Source organism: Rhineura floridana, chromosome 15 (assembly GCF_030035675.1).
Source record: "Rhineura floridana isolate rRhiFlo1 chromosome 15, rRhiFlo1.hap2, whole genome shotgun sequence".
NCBI lineage: Eukaryota > Metazoa > Chordata > Lepidosauria > Squamata > Rhineuridae > Rhineura > Rhineura floridana.
In genome coordinates this window covers 39,404,692-39,420,497 of record NC_084494.1, presented here as the reverse complement: position 1 = coordinate 39,420,497, position 15,806 = coordinate 39,404,692, and the positions used below count along the sequence as shown (strand labels likewise).

General features: G+C 44.3%; 1 protein-coding gene across 20 annotated transcripts in view; it reads right to left on the bottom strand.

Moving 5' to 3' along the window:
• Positions 1-553: 553 nt before the first annotated feature.
• The window catches only part of LOC133370426 (leucine-rich repeat and fibronectin type III domain-containing protein 1-like protein), a 68,291-nt gene continuing 53,038 nt past the window's right edge, over positions 554-15,806 (bottom strand). For 12 of the 20 annotated variants that reach the window (XM_061596724.1, XM_061596726.1, XM_061596722.1 and 9 more), the window contains 2 exons: positions 8,680-10,074; positions 554-1,234 (listed from right to left, as the gene is read on the bottom strand). In XM_061596724.1, the coding sequence (XP_061452708.1) occupies positions 730-1,234; positions 8,680-10,074 (1,900 nt within the window). In that variant the 3' untranslated portion in view covers positions 554-729. The other 8 variants (XM_061596736.1, XM_061596735.1, XM_061596737.1 and 5 more) reach the window with 3 other exon arrangements.

The following is a 15,806-nucleotide window of genomic DNA, read 5'->3' as shown; positions in this document are numbered from 1 at the left end:
TTATGTATTATTAATGTTTTATTGATATCGTTTTATTGGTGTATTTTTATACTGGTGCTCTTTTGTAAGCTGCCTTGAGGGCCTTTTGGCCGGAAGGCAGGGTAGAAATATTAAAATCAAATCAAATCAAAATCAAATGAGGTGGCAGGTTCCTGGCCTCCAACACAGAAAGTACTTCTTACTAGCAAGAGCATGTTCTCTCCTGGTGAGCTGCAAAGGAGAAGGAAAGAGGCTCCAATTGGTGATGCAAGAGCAGGCTCAATCTCAGATGACACAGGCAGACAGACAACTAAAGATATTTCCCATCACCACTACTCATGACCAGTCACTTACAGTAGGGAAGTCAGACAGTGTCACAATGCCACCTTCAGCTATAGTCCAATACATAGTAGCTTGAGATAAAATCTCACTGAGTTCAAGGGAACTAATATCTGCTCTGAATAGGATCAGGCTCATACTTAATAATGAGTAAATTGCTCCAAAGGCAGTTTTGTCAGCACTGATTCAGACAGAATGCAAACATATTATGTAAGAACAAGAAAGAACCCTTGTAAATAACACACTTTATTTAATATAGTGCAACAAAAATAGTTAAGAATGCAAGAACTTTTACAGATTAAAAAAATAGTTTTTTAAACCATCTGATCTTAAAAATAGACAATAGTAATGAAGCTTAAAATACAACCACATGAGTTATTGTTTTGTGCTATTCACCTGGGGTCAGTGTGGCTACTGAGACAAGCCGTCACTTCTTAAAATGGTCATGTCTGTAGAAGTTGCTCTTTCACACTCTAGATCTACCACAGTTTTGCCCCTGATAGGCAGTCCTGAGCATTCCTGTTGTAGCCCCTCCGCCAATTTGGAACTGGAGCGAGCCACAGAGCCACTTTGGCTGCCATTGGTCTGAGAACAAACATTGTTCACTTTAGCATGTTTATTTTTGTGATGGTTAGTGTAAACTTTGTACTTCATCAGAAGAATGAAGATGAAAACAAGAACAGATGCCACAATGATGCCTCCAATGATTATAATCATTGTTCCACCCAGGAACTGGGCATGGAGGGACTGGCACTGCCTGTACTCTTCGTCCGTGGTGAACTGCACACATCCAACCACAATGGTCGCCGTCAGAAACGTCACACCATCTTCATAAACAGCAAGGACACAAAGATCATAGTCACGCCCAGCAACCAGATCCGTCAGGAAGAAGGACTTGCTGGCAGCAGGGATCATCCTGCAAAGGGAACACAGTTTCAGTCCAAAGCACAAGCACAACAATCAAGGCACCTTTACTTCCAGGAACTTGTGAATGGCTAAACAAATAAGGAAGTTGGCTGGCCAGCTACTCCGGCAGCAAAAACAGTAGATGCTGGTGATTTGGCTAGGGACTGCAGGAGAACATTGAGATACGCTTCAGAACTCTGCCATGGAACAAACTTCTTCAACATGCACAGCAATGTATTTTGACAGCCCTCAAGACCAACAGGCCTATCCCAAGAAGAGCAAGTGTGCGACTCAGCCTTCCTGTGACTAAACTCCAGAGAAGCACCAGCTGATCTTTCCCAAAAATTAGGAAGCTATTATTGCAACCTGTTCACTCAGGTAGCCTTTGCTGGCTACTAATTCTCAGCTTGGATTAATTTTTATTGATGGGTACAGTGGGTGAAAATTTATAATGGTTTTAATGTTTTAATATTTATTTATTTTATTTGTTATTTGATTTATATCCCGCCCTTCCTCCCAGCAGGAGCCCAGGATGACAAATAGAAGCACTAAAACACATTAAAACATCATAAAAACAGACCTTAAAATACATTAAAACAAAACAACTTTAAAAACTTTTTAAAAAAAGCTTTAAAAACATCTTTTTAAAAAGGGTTAAAACATTATTAAAAAAACGTATTAACAAGCAATTCTAACACAGATGCAGACTGGGATAGGTCTCACCTTAAAAGACTTGTTGAAAGAGGAAAATCTTCAAAAGACGCCGAAACAACTTTTAAAACTTTTTTAAAAAAGCTTTAAAAACATCTTTTTAAAAAGGGTTAAAACATTATTAAAAAAACGTATTAACAAGCAATTCTAACACAGATGCAGACTGGGATAGGTCTCACCTTAAAAGACTTGTTGAAAGAGGAAAATCTTCAAAAGACGCCAAAAAGATAGCAGAGATGGCGCCCGCCTAATATTTAAGGGGAGGGAATTCCACAAGGTAGGTGCCGCCACACTAAAGGTCCGTTTCCTATATTGTGCAGAACAAACCTCCTGATAAGATGGTATCTGCAGGAGGCCCTCACCTGCAGAGCGCAGTGATCGACTGGGTATATAAGGGGTAAGTCAGCCTTTCAGGTATCCTGGTCCTGCACTGTATAGGGCTTTGTACACCAAAACTAAAACCTTGAACTTGGCCCGGTAGCAGAAGCTGGTAAAAGGCACTCCTAGCCACGGAGGTCACCTGGGCCTCTAGTGACAAAGATGGATCCAGGAGCACCCCCAGACTACGGACCTGCTCTTTCAGAGGGAGTACGACCCCATCCAAAGCAGGCAACTGACCAATTATCCGAACTCGGGAACCACCAACCCACAGTGCCTCTGTCTTGCTAGGATTCAGACTCAGTTTATTGGCCTTCATCCAGCCCATCACCAAGTCTAGGCAGCGGTCCAGGGCTTGTGTGGCCTCTCCTGATTCAGATGTTACGGAGAAATAGAGCTGGGTATCATCAGTATACTGCTGACACCTCACCCCAAAGCTCCTGATGACCGCTCCCAAGAGCTTCATATAGATGTTAAACAGCATGGGAGACAAGATGGTACCCTGCGGCACCTCACAGCACAACGGCCAGGAGGCCGAAAGACAGTCACCCAATGCTATTATCTGAGAGCGACCCTGGAGATAGGATCAGAACCACTGTAAAACAGTGTATTTTATCTTGTTTTTGTATCTTGTGAACTGCTATGAGATTATATACAGTGTTCTTTTTTGTTGTTAAAAATGAGGTGTTTTTACTAATACATTGATAAAAGTGCTGTGGGTGCCAGGAAAAATAAAACCAGTGACGGTACTCTGTACCCATGAGAACTGTGGCAAAAAACAGGAAATTTCTTACCCATCCTTCATCGTAAGTTTCCAAGGTGAGTTACAATATAATCACACAATTAAAAACAAGTAAAACAATTCCAAACAATAGCAGCATGGCATAGATTAAACAAAGCAAGAGAGGTGGGACCCACAAAATATGTTAACTATCAAAGGGCCAGGGTAAAGAGGTGCATTTGCCACCCTGGGCTCCTGCTGGGAGGAAGGGCGGCATATAAATCAAATAATAAATAAACAAATAAATTTTCAGCAAACAAAGGAAGCTGTACAATGAAGATGTACTTCTGTGGGGAGGGAGTTCAAAAATTTAGGGGCTGCCATTGAGAATGCCCTCGCCCGGGCTTCCACTCCCCATACTTCTGGGGGTGGTGGAACTACCAAGAGACCCCCCTCTGCTGCTCTTAACTCCGGAGATAGTATGTAGGAAAGGAGGTGGCCTCTCAGATGTTTGGGGCCTAAGTCATTTAGGGCTTTAAACATCAATGTGAGCACCTTAAATTGGGCCTGGAAACAACCTATCACCGAGCTCCAGCTGGAACCCTAGCCAGTAAGTAACCTGCCAGCTGCATTTGGGACCAGGTAAAGTTTCCAAATTGTCTTCAAGGCCAACACCACATAGAACACATTGCAATAGTGCAGTCTGGAGGTCACCACAGCATGGAGTACACTGTTCAAATCATATCTATTCAAGAGAGACTATACTAGTCAGAGAACCAGCTGGAGCTGGAAATAGGCACTCTTAGCCACCACGGCTACCTAAGACTTCAGTGACAGCACTGGATGCAGGACAACTTCCAAGCTATGGATTTGTTTCTTCTAGAGGAATACAACCCCATACAGAACACCTTTTTTTAAGGATTCAGCTTCCATTTATTGAGCTGCATCTAGCCCATCACTGATACCTGAAGCTGGGCCATCAACCTCTCCATCTTGCTCACCATCTTGCCATCACCCTCTCCACCTTGCGGCAAAAGAGGATATTTGCTACTGGGCATTAGTTGTTAAACACATCTGGGACCAGACTTTCTGCTCAGATGCCACCCTGACAGGTTGTGACTTTGCTAGCTCCTGGGCCCATTTTATTTTCATCTGAAAACATCCTGCAATGGAAGCTCTTTCTTTTCATCTTTTCCCCCTTGCCCTGCTTAGTTCTTCTTGTGGGGTTTAGTCTGCTAATTTGGGCTCCTTCTGGGAGGAAGGGTGAGGTATAAATTTAATAAACAAACACACAAATAAATAAAAATAATTTTGGATGAGTTTGGTACAGATCTTGGAAGCTAAGCAGGGTTAGGCCTGGTTAGTACTTGGATGAGAGACCGCCTGGGAATACCACGTGCTGTAGGCTTAGAGGAAGGCAATGGTAAACCACCTCTGAATACCTCTTACCATGAAAACCCTATGAAGATATCCAAAAAAAGATTTGTATGGTCACCATAAGTCGTAATCGATTTGAAAGCGTATAACCTCAAAAGGAGAACAAGAAAATGGCAGCGCCTCTGAGGCTTCCGCCTAATCTGCCTGCTCCTTCCCCTGAGACCTCGCAGGAGGATTTGATGACTTTGCAATGAAGACCTCCTTCTCCGCCCTGCAAGCCTCGGTTCATCAAATCCAGCAGCAGATGGCCACTGTAGAGTCCCACATTTGAGATGAAGAGGATTGTGAGGAAGAGGCTGCATCCACTTTCCTCAAGCCCCTGCAAGCGGAAAATGTTTTGCTGAAAGCTACGTTATGTGACCTGGGGGGGGGAGAGATCTCTAAGAAATAATTTGCATCTTGTTGGCATTGTAGAAAATGTTCAAAAGTAGAAAGTTTTAAAGGCTAGATTTTGGCTAGACAGTTTCATGAAATACATAATTTGGGGGGGGGGGATGAAATTGAAGTATTTGTAAAAACCACCAGATTCCTACCATAAAATATTTGACATCCACTAGATTTCCCACTAGCCACTAGACAGGAAAATTTTACTCCAGACAGGTACCTAAAAATGCTTGATTTTAGTGGGAAAATCACTAAATTGGCCACAGGGAGGGGAGGGAAGATGCTCTACAGTGCATCACAATACTGTCCTTCCCGCCTTGCCTTCCTCCAACTGCAAACAGATTTGCCAACTCCCTCCCCACGCATCAAGACTTGTGTTCGCTTCATTCACACCTGCAACTCTTGTATTTGCTGTGTTTGCATTCCCTTGGTAACTTCGCCCTGCCCCTCTCTTCAGATGCCTAAACTGTATTTCTTAAAGCTCAACAAAACTTCAGTTGAGCTTTTAGTTACTGCAATGCTAGAAATGTGGGGACTGAAGGAAAATTTCATTTTTGGGGGGCAGAATTACCATTTGGGGGGCAATGCTCTCATTTGCCCCCCTGTCGCTACACTCCTGAGACGCCCTCTCTCCTCTTTCCTGACTCCAGCATCCTGACACCTGGATATGCTAAGAAAAAAATCTATGCCAGTGCAAAGGCTGAGGTCCAATGAAGAACTAGAGAAGAACGCCTGGTGGACAAAGAAAGCTCAAGAAATCCAGCATTTTGCCAATGCACATGATATACTGGGCTTTTTTAATGCCACAAAGGCCATCTATGGACAACAAATTATGGTACAAATCCCTTATGCTCAATAGATGGTACCAAACTTAAGGATAAAGAGTCAATTACATTGTATTGGAAAGAGCATTACCACGACCTCCTTAATCGTAACTGTATTGTGGCTGGTGAGGTCTTCTAGCAAATTCCACAACAAACTAGAAACGAGCTTGCAGTATCCTCTAATTTGGATGAAGTCAATAAAGCCATTAATCAAATAAAGAAGAACAAAGCTAGTGGACCTGATGGGATTCCTGCTGAAGTCTTTAAAGAAGGTGGGCCTGAACTTACACAACAGCTTCATAAGCTCATTGAAAAGATCTGGATCCTGGAAGACTTTAGGGACACCATAATCACTTTTTTCAAGAAGGGTGATAGAACAGATTGTGGGAACTACCGAGGCATCTCTCTTCTTGCTACCACAGGTAAAATCCTTGCAAGGATCCTCGCAAATCACCTCCTACTGATCTCAGAAGATATCCTCCCCAAATCCCAAAATGGTCTCCGCCCTTCCAGGGGCACAGACGACATGATCTTCACTGCATGACAGCTTCAAGAAAAATCCTGGGAGCAGAATCCACCTTTATATATGGTGTTTATTGATCTGACTAAGGCCTTTGATACTGTGAATCAAACTGCTCTCTGGACCATCCTTCTGAAAACTGGATGCCCTGATACATTTGTGAATATTTTGCAACTCCTTCATGAGAACATGACGGTGACAATTTTGGATAAAAATGGCTTTCAGAGTCGGATCAGGCATAAAACAGGGATGCATCATTGCTCCGACCTTATTTGCTATTCTCATTGCTATGATTCCACACCTTATTGAGGGGAAACTTCCTACTGGTATGGAAAGCTTTTTAATCTCAGTAGGCTGAAAGCAAAAAGTAATGTAATTACAACCTCTGTTGTAAAACTTCAATATGCTGCTGATAACGTAGTCTCTGCACATTCAAAGAAAGATCTTCAAACTATCTTAAATGTCTTTGCACATGGACAGCTTGGGCTCTTGCTTAATATAAAAAAAACCAAAGTGCTTCATCAGCAAGTGCGAACCAGTCCCTCTGTAACACCATCAGTCCAGCTTAATGGTGCGACGCTGGAGAACGTTGATCACTTTTCCTATCTTGGCAACCATCTCTCTGTAAAAGCTGACATCGATGCTGAAATTCAACATCATCTGAGCTCTGCAAGTGCCGCATTCTCCCAAATGATGTGAAGAGTGTTTGAGGATCGGGATATTAGCAGGGAGACCAAAATGCTTATTTACAAAGCCATTGTACTACCCACCTTACTGTACGCCTGTGAAACATGGAACCTTTATAAACGCCACTCCCAACTTCTTGAAAGATTCCACCAATGCTGCCTCTAGAAAATTCTGCCAATTACTTTGGAAGATAGACGGACTAACGTTAGCATTTTGGAAGAAGCAAAGACCACCAGTGTTGAAACAATGATCCTTCAACATCAACTTCGCTGGACCGGCCATGTTGTTCAAATGCCTGATTATCGTCTTCCAAATCAGCTACTTTACTCCCAACTTAAGGATGGAAAACAGAATATTGGTGGACAGCAAAAGAGGCTTAAAGATGTTCTTAAAGATATTCTAAAAAAATGTAACATGAGCATTGAGAACTGGGAAGCTTTGGCACATGAGCATCCCAATTGGAGGTCAGCTATTATCAAAGGTGCTATGGACTTCGAAGAAGCACGAGTACAGGGCGAAAGGGACAAATGAGCTAAGCAGAAGGCACGTCAAGCAAATCCTCATCACAACTGTCTTCCATCTGGAAACCTATGTCTTCACTGTGGGAGGCTGTGATTGACCTCCACAGTAACTTATGGAACCACCGTTAAAGACCTTATCTTGGAAGACAATTTTACTCAGTCACGAGTGATCACCAATGAAAATGAATGGATTATATGCTCAGCCTGCAAAGAGTTGGAGAGTAGTTCTACTTCCATGCTTCCCTTCCCTGGTTCCTGGTTTGGGGGCTGATCAGTGTGCCATGCACATCCAGATGGTCCATCAACTATTATGACATCTCCTCCAGGCAGTTCAGAACCATGCTTCTCACAGTGGGTGAGCCCTGGCCTTGCCAAGGGTCCTTGCCAAGGGTCCTTGCCAAGGGTCCTTGCCAAGGGTCCTTGCCAAGGGTCCTTGCCAAGGGTCCTTGCCTACCTTCCATGTTCTCGGTTCCACTCCTTCCTAGCCACCATGGGTGTATCTCTTTTTCAATCTATATTGTGTCACTCAAAATTGTTAGCTGGAATGTGAGGGGCTTGAGCTCCCCTAACAACCGGCATCTCCTGCACAATCTTAAAGAACTGGAGCAGACGTTGCTTTCCTGCCAGAAATGCACCTGCCTGTGGAGGAGGGAGACTGGGTTGGGGATGTATACAGTGCTGCAATCTGTTATGTGCAAATGTGCACTGTGAAAAAATGACCCCCGTACATTTCAGAGGCTACGTGTACACAGGCCATTTCCTTTTCCCTCTCTTCGGAACTCAAGATGCTTTTAGGCCTAGGATGGACACTCCTGCTGGCATAGAGGAATATGGGGGGGTGCTCTCCATCTACCAATGGCCCTGATCCTGCTCAGGCACCCCACAACAGCTGTTTACATTTTTTAAAAGTGCACATTAATTGCTTTCACCCAATTAAAAGTCATGTCTCATTTGGCCCTCAATTAAGTATCCCATTTTAAACATAACTTTCAGAAAGACAAAGTTTAAGGTTAAGAAAGATGTTTTTGCCTGCACCTGGGGACTGGTGTCTCCCTCCCCCTTTTCTTTTGGATGGGTCACCCGCCTCATTCTTCATACTCCTTGTTTTGCACATGAGGCTTCCTCCCACCCCTTTCTTTGCAGAAACATCAACCCAAACATGAGAGGAGCACTTGGCTCCTACCTTCTCTCCCAACACAGAGACCAGTTTTCTGCTGCCATCCCCAATTATTTTAAATTTGGTATTTGCCAAGGTAAAATGCACATGTTTACCTGTACACCAGAATGTCATCAGCAGAGCTGTTGTACTGGATCTGGAACATCTGGATTCCTGGGATGTGGTGCTGGGAAGGCCACTGGATGAGGACAGAGGAGGAGCTCAGCTCAGCAACCACAACTTTCCTCTCTTGCCGGGATTTGGTTTCATTGGGGAAGCTTGACTTGGAGGAGATAAGAATGTCCGAAGGGCCTGGATCAGCTTCCTTATCACAGTTTGTGCTGTTAGCAAGGTGAGGGTATGGATTAACCAAGAGTTCAACTGGCGCAGTGGACTCCCCTGCAGCATTGGATGCTATACAAGTAAATGTGCCCTTTTCCTCTGCAGAAGTCACCAAGATATCCAAAGTACCATTCTCAAAAGAAATTGTTCGGGAAGAGTTGGAGACTAATTTTCCCCCAGGTGAAATCCAGCGGACATACGGCTCTGGGTCACCCACAGCTTTACACTTCAAAGAAACACCCTGTCCTTCCATAACAACCTGCTTTGGGGTTCTGTGAGTAATCATGGGAGGCTCACAGACAAACTCCTCCTCCCTAATGGACCAGAAATACTTACCCATCAGCTCTGGAGGGGAGGCACATGTCTCTAGGTCATCTTCCCGAGTCAGGCGTCGTAACCACACGAGTTCACAGTTACAGTGCAAGGGATTCCCACCAAAGCTCATCACCAAAGAGGACAAGGGGGATCCCTTTGGCTTGGCATACACAGGGATGCGGGAGAACAGAGGGTCAGGGGGGATCTTTTTCAGTTTGTTGGAGGTCATGTCCAGCCGAGCCAGCTTGTGAAGGTTTGAGAAGACTCCTTCAGGGATAAAATCTATGAGGTTATGGTCCAAGCTGATGGTGTTGACGTTTGACAGCCTCCCAACTGTTTCCCAAGGTATATTAACAAGATTATTATAGGACAGATCCAGATCCTCAATTGTGTCAATGAAATCATCCAAAGATCCAGGAGAAATATAGTTTAACTGATTGTTACTGAGAATTAAGTGACGAAGATTAATTAACCCTTTGAAGTGATCCTCATTGATATAGGTGAGTCTATTACTATCCAGATGTAATGCATGAAGGCCTTTAAGATCAAAAAACGCATAAGGCATAATCTGACTGATTGTGTTTCGGGACAACGTCAAGTGAATCAGGCTTGTCATGTTGGCAAAATCCTTCCGTCTGAGCGTGGTGATGAAGTTATCCATCAGCCGGAGCTCTGCTGTTCGCCGGTCAATGCTCGGAGGAACAAAGAGCAACCCAGTTTTTGTGCAGAGGATGGTGAAGGATGGGGACAAGCTTTGGCACATGCAGCGCGTGGGACACATCATGGTCTTCACTGCAGTGCTCATAATAAGAAGGGACAGGACCAGCCTTTCCATGGTAAGGTAAACAGCACACCTGGAACAGGAAGAAGGAAAGGATCCATGTTAAGGCCATTAGAACATCAGACCAAAAGGTAACAAAAGAAATAATACGACACAGCATTTGCCTGGGCATCTGTTTTCTCCTGCAAAACAGCTACTTCAGCCAACCCTGGGTTTTGTGTGTGTGTGAGAGAGAGAGTGTGGCTTTTGTGCAAGCAGAGAAAAATCCTGGACAAGTGGCGTCGTTTAGCACAGACCTTAAAGTGTGCGTCTTGATGGGAGGGCGGTGGACCATCCCACTTCTCTCTCTCTCTCTCTCTCTTCCTCACTTTGGGCACCAGCTCAGCATTCTGCAGCTAAAGAGGGGGTGGTGAAATTTCTGAAGCCAGAGGTGGGGGGCTCAGGTGTCTTCCCAGAGGGCCCTGCATGGGTCAGGTGGGGATGGGGAGGTGGGCTTTATGCATTGTCCCTTTCCCATGAACTGCAAAAGCAAAAAGCAGAATGCCGCATTACACAATTTATTTAAAATGTGGAATATTGGGTTGCATCTAACATAATGCTATATCAGTGTCCTGTCAGTGCAAGGATTTCTGCCTGTACAACAGGACTTTTCTCCTCTCCTCCCCCAAGCGCCCCTGATTCTGTTTTGAGGTTCCCCCAACCCTCCAGAGCATATTTGGGGAGGGTGTGAGGTGCACATGGAGACAGGAGAGGAGGGAGTTCCATTGTACTAGTGGTAATCCTTGTGTTGATGGGAAATCTTAGTTGAGTGCCACCCTCAGTGAACAGTGGTGTACAATTTGGGTACAGACTTTGGTATGGATGATGAAGATGAGGATGATGGCGATGATGATTTCTTAGTACAAGAGCAGAGGCAGCCCCAGTAAAAACAATAAGCAGCAACAGGGATGAGGAGGCGGCCCATGACGAAAGCCACAGTAACAGGTGCCTGCCCACAAGGAGCCCTTGCAAATGCTTGCCGTGGGGGGAGCTCCATTCCCTCCCTTCCAGCCTGGGAGTCTTTGGGGTGCCCTCCTTTGCTTTCCCTGCCCAAGCTCACTGTTGGGCTTTGCCTTCAGCACCAGCCCTCACCCCCACAAAGTATACCCTACATTGTTTAAGCCTTGGCCCACCACGGCTTCATTCTGGCCCACACACACTGCATTTCCTCATTGCCCCCCATAGTCCTTTTTCCCCACATCTACATCCCCCAAGTCATCCATGCCTGAATGATGTTTTTGCAGTAACCGCACATGCATCTTCTGATCCCGCAACACTTCTTATGGAAGCACAACAGGTGGGTGCATTTTGGGGAGGGTGGTTAATATGGTTAATTCCCTTGCTTCACATTATAAAAATGTACTGATGATACAAAAACCAGTTAGTCTAACTCTATTCAGATATATATATGCATACACTCACAGACAGCTCATAAATGCAGCTATGCTATTTTAATTAAAATAGATTTCCTATCTGTTTAAGAAAAAAGCTGGTTCTGACTGTTTACCAACTCTGTGCAATCACAGAGGTTCATAATCTAATTATATCAATTAGGCTCCCTTATTATTAACCTTGTCACTGGCAGAAACAAATTGCATCTAATTATAATCACTCCTCTGAATTGTGTCTTATAATTACTTCTTTTTAAAAAGCTTTAAAAATGTATATCAGTAGCCTAAATTGTAGCAGTTACACCCCTGCTTCTCCTGGTGGCTCCTTCTACCTTCACCAGAGTAAAAGAATTGCTGGACTTTCAAAAAGTTTTTCACAAAGTCCCTCACCAAAGACGCCTGAGCAGGCTTAGCACTCATGGAACAAGAGGAGAGGCCCTCTTCTAATGGATCAGTAACTGCTAAAAACAGGAAGCAGAAAGTAAGAATAAATGGACAGGTCTCCCCACAGAGGGATGTAGGAAGCAGAGTCCACCAAGGATTGGTATTGGGACCTGTGCTTTTTAACTTGCTCATAAATGATCTGGAGTTAGAGGTGAGCAGTGAGGTGGCCAAATTTGCTAATTTTATCAAATTGTATAATTTGGTTGAAACAAAGAGGGATTGTAAAGGGTTTCAAAAGAATCTCTCCAAACTGAGAGAATGGGTGATACAATGGCAAATGCAGTTCAATGCAAACAAGCAGAAAGTGATACATGTCAGGAGAAAAAAAATCCTAATATCACAAACGTAGTGATTGGCCCTAAGCTGGCAAAGAGATCTTGAGATAATGGATAGCTCAATGAAAACACTGATCTGGCAGCTATGGAAAAAGTGGATTCCATTTAGGGATCATTAAGAAAGGAATTGAAAATAAAACTGCCACATAATGGTGTGACACCCCCACACACACACACACACACTTGGCATACTGTGTTTGGTTGCCATATCTAAAAAAGGTATATTATAGAGCTGGAGAAAGTGCAGAAAAGGAAACCAAAAATTATTAGGGTTAGACTAGAGAAACTAACCTGCAAGGAAGGTTTACGATGTTTGGGGAGTCTTAGTTTGCAAAAAGAGTGAGTAGCGGGGGACATGCATAAAGTTATACATGGTGTGGAAAACAGAGATTTCCCTCCCTCTCCCCCAATAGCCTGAAGAAGAGATGATTAAGGAGTAACACGATGGCCATCTTCACCTATTTGAAGGGCTGTCACATAGATGACGAAGCAAATTTGTTTTCTGCTGCTCCAGATCACACAACCCGGACCAAGTGGTTCAAATTACAACAAAAAAGGTTCAGACTAAATATTAGGAAGAATATCTTGATGGTATGAGCTGCCCAACAGTGGAAGAGACTGCTTTGGAAAGGGGTGGACTCTCCATTGTTAAGAGTTTTTTAAGCAGAGGCTGGATAGTCACCTATTGGGGTACTACATTTGCAGATTTCCTGCACTGGCAGGGGTTTGGACTAGACGACATCTGAGATCTCTTTCAGCTCTGTGATTCTGCAGTACTAGAATCTGGGGCTAGTATTGTGGGAAATTCTTCACACGTCATATAGTTAAACTGTGTAAATCGCTACCACATGCTGTGGTGATGGCCACCAATTTAGCCAGAAAAGGAGATTAGAGGATAAGGCTATAAATGGTTACTAGACATATAGCTATTATGCCACTTCTAGGACCAGAAGCTTCTGCATTGTAACAGCCTGGGGGACAAACGCAGGAGACGACCATTCCACGCATGTCCTGCCTATGGGCTTCCCAGAGGTATCCAGCTGGCTACTGTGGAAGACAGGATGCTTGGTCTGACCCAGCAAGTTCAGTTACATGCAACTGCCTAACAAGCCATGCAGGTGACATTTAGCTTATGCTGAACAGGGCTGCACCACTCCTTGGAATATCACATCTGCAGCTTGGAGGTATAGCATTGCCCATGAGCACTAAAGTGGCATCCCTGGCACAGATTACCTTTCTGCCACTTGGTGTATCAGCTGCCCCCTCTCTTTCAGAAATATAATCTTGCCACACTTATTCATAGCTTGGTAATGCCCAGAATGAACTACTATGGAACATCATGCTTAACATCTACTTTTGAAAAGACCTTTGGAACTTCCAACAAGGCAGAATACAGCAGCCAGATTTTTAATGGGGGCTGCTATAGATCTGAGTATCATGACACCACCACTCCCATTCACTGGACAAGGCTGTGGATGCAGAGGAAAGTCCCAGATGTTTGTACTACCCCAAAAGCACTGGTGCAAGAGGACCCTATTGTGCCAGAATCTTTCTGACCCAAAGATGCTGCAGCCCAAAAACCCCATAAGAACCATGGGGTCCCCTGCTCCACTGCAGCTCTTATGGAAGGCTAAGGTCCTTTAAACAAAGAGGCTCATCTCACCACAGCCATCAAGATGGACCTGCAGTTTTGTTTCAGGCTCAGTCCAAAGTTGCCTGGTGTTGAAGCAACATTCGCTCTTACCAAGTTGACAGCCTGAGGTCCACACAGTGCTTTCTGAATTCTTAATTCGTGCCTTTCGTACATTGCCTTGCTCTGCTTTTCCAGAGCCAGAACTGCTGCCATGAATCCCCGGTTGGACCAGAACCACCATACAGCCAGGGCCATCACCTGGGACAGGATACTGCACAGGCTCATACTTTGTTCAGTTTGTGCTGTTTCAATCTAGATTTTAATATGTATCTTTGTGGAAGAGATTTTGTTAAAAAACTAGACATCAGTGTAAATTGTTATAATTAGCATTTATTGATGTTTTTAATGGGGTCCACCTATGTCATCTATGCTCTCAAATCTCATGGTACCAAAGGGGTGGGTCCACCTTTCTTGCCAGGGGAAACTGAAGTATCTGGGGCGTAGAAAAAAGGCAACTGAAGAAAGGGGGCAGCAGGTATGCAGAGCTTTACACAATGATGCATGGTGTGGAGAAAGTAGAGAGGCAGAGAAGGAATTATCTGAAAGAAGTGAGGGTTGCTCCCGCTCTCCCTCTTCCCATGCGCACACACAGCCCTTGGTGCACATCCTTGCACAGAAATCCCAGTTCAAAGGAAAACAACTCTTTAATTTAAGGATTCTCAGTTTGGAATAAATAAAAGCACAAATCTCTCTGAAGCACAGCAAGGCAAAAGTAACATAGCTATGTAAAACAGATGGCAAAGCAATTGATGCACACAAGTGCCCTAAAATTAATTCTAGCAAAAGAGTTGCAAGGTGGAGAAGATGGCAGAGCAGCTGAAACCCTTTCATGGCCTGACTGAGATCTAGTCCCAGAGACCCTTCCTCCTCAGAGCCATTGTTTCACATGCCGGCCCTACAGAAATGCCAAAGCAAAATGGACCAGTGGAAAACTTCATGGCCAACAGCAGAGCCGCTGAGCGCTTTTATGATGTGCTCAAAATAAGCTTGTTTCAAGAATGCATTTAGTAAGGGCATAAGGAGGCCCCAAGAATAGGATTGCCATATTGCCCAGTAGGCCAGATTTTATGCGGATCCCAGCCATACTACCCTGTGCCTGCTTAGCCCATGAGGTGGCCTGGATTCCCAGCTTTCATTAAAAAAAAAGCTAATCTCTAGCCCTTGTGGATCCAGAGATACAAGGCAAATGTGGAAGCTGTTTTCTGCCCATTTTGTGAGAAACCAGCCTATTCCTGCCTTCCATTGTACTTAGCCAATGAGGGACACCACAGCTATCCTGGGAAAATCAAGAATTTTAGTTTGCCTGTCTGCTGCATATGTAGAATCCAGCAGTTTACAAAACTGCACATGCTCACTTTATCAACAGTTGCAGTTCCATCCCTTATCCATAGACTTTCTGGTTGAGTCAGCAGGGGAAGCAGCCTTCATCTCAATTGCCTCTGTGTCTCAGGGTAGGTCTCTTAAGTGATGAATGCAATGGGAGGGTCTGCCGGCCATCATGGAGGATGGAATAAAGGGGTATGAGTCCACCAAATGCTCCCTCGCCTGAACAAAAACAAGATATAAAAGCAAACTCTCTGTAGAAAAGGCTGCAGTATTAACATTTGCATTTTTCGGCCCTGCCCCCACCCCAACCCTCTGAAATGGTGCTTACTCCCAAATAAAGTTGTGTGGGAATGCACCCTCTGTCACCCTGCTGCCTGGCAGAGCCTCTGTTCAGCAATTCAGAAAAGGCTAAAAAGTATTTTTATACATATCCTTTTTCAAAATGACTGGCAGGCATCTCCCCACTGAAGATCACCCTATTTCATTTCCTCCCTAAGGATGGAGACACAGTCATTAACCAAAAGGGAGACAATAGTCAAGAAATCAGAAGAAGGCTAGGACTGGGGAGGGCAGCTAT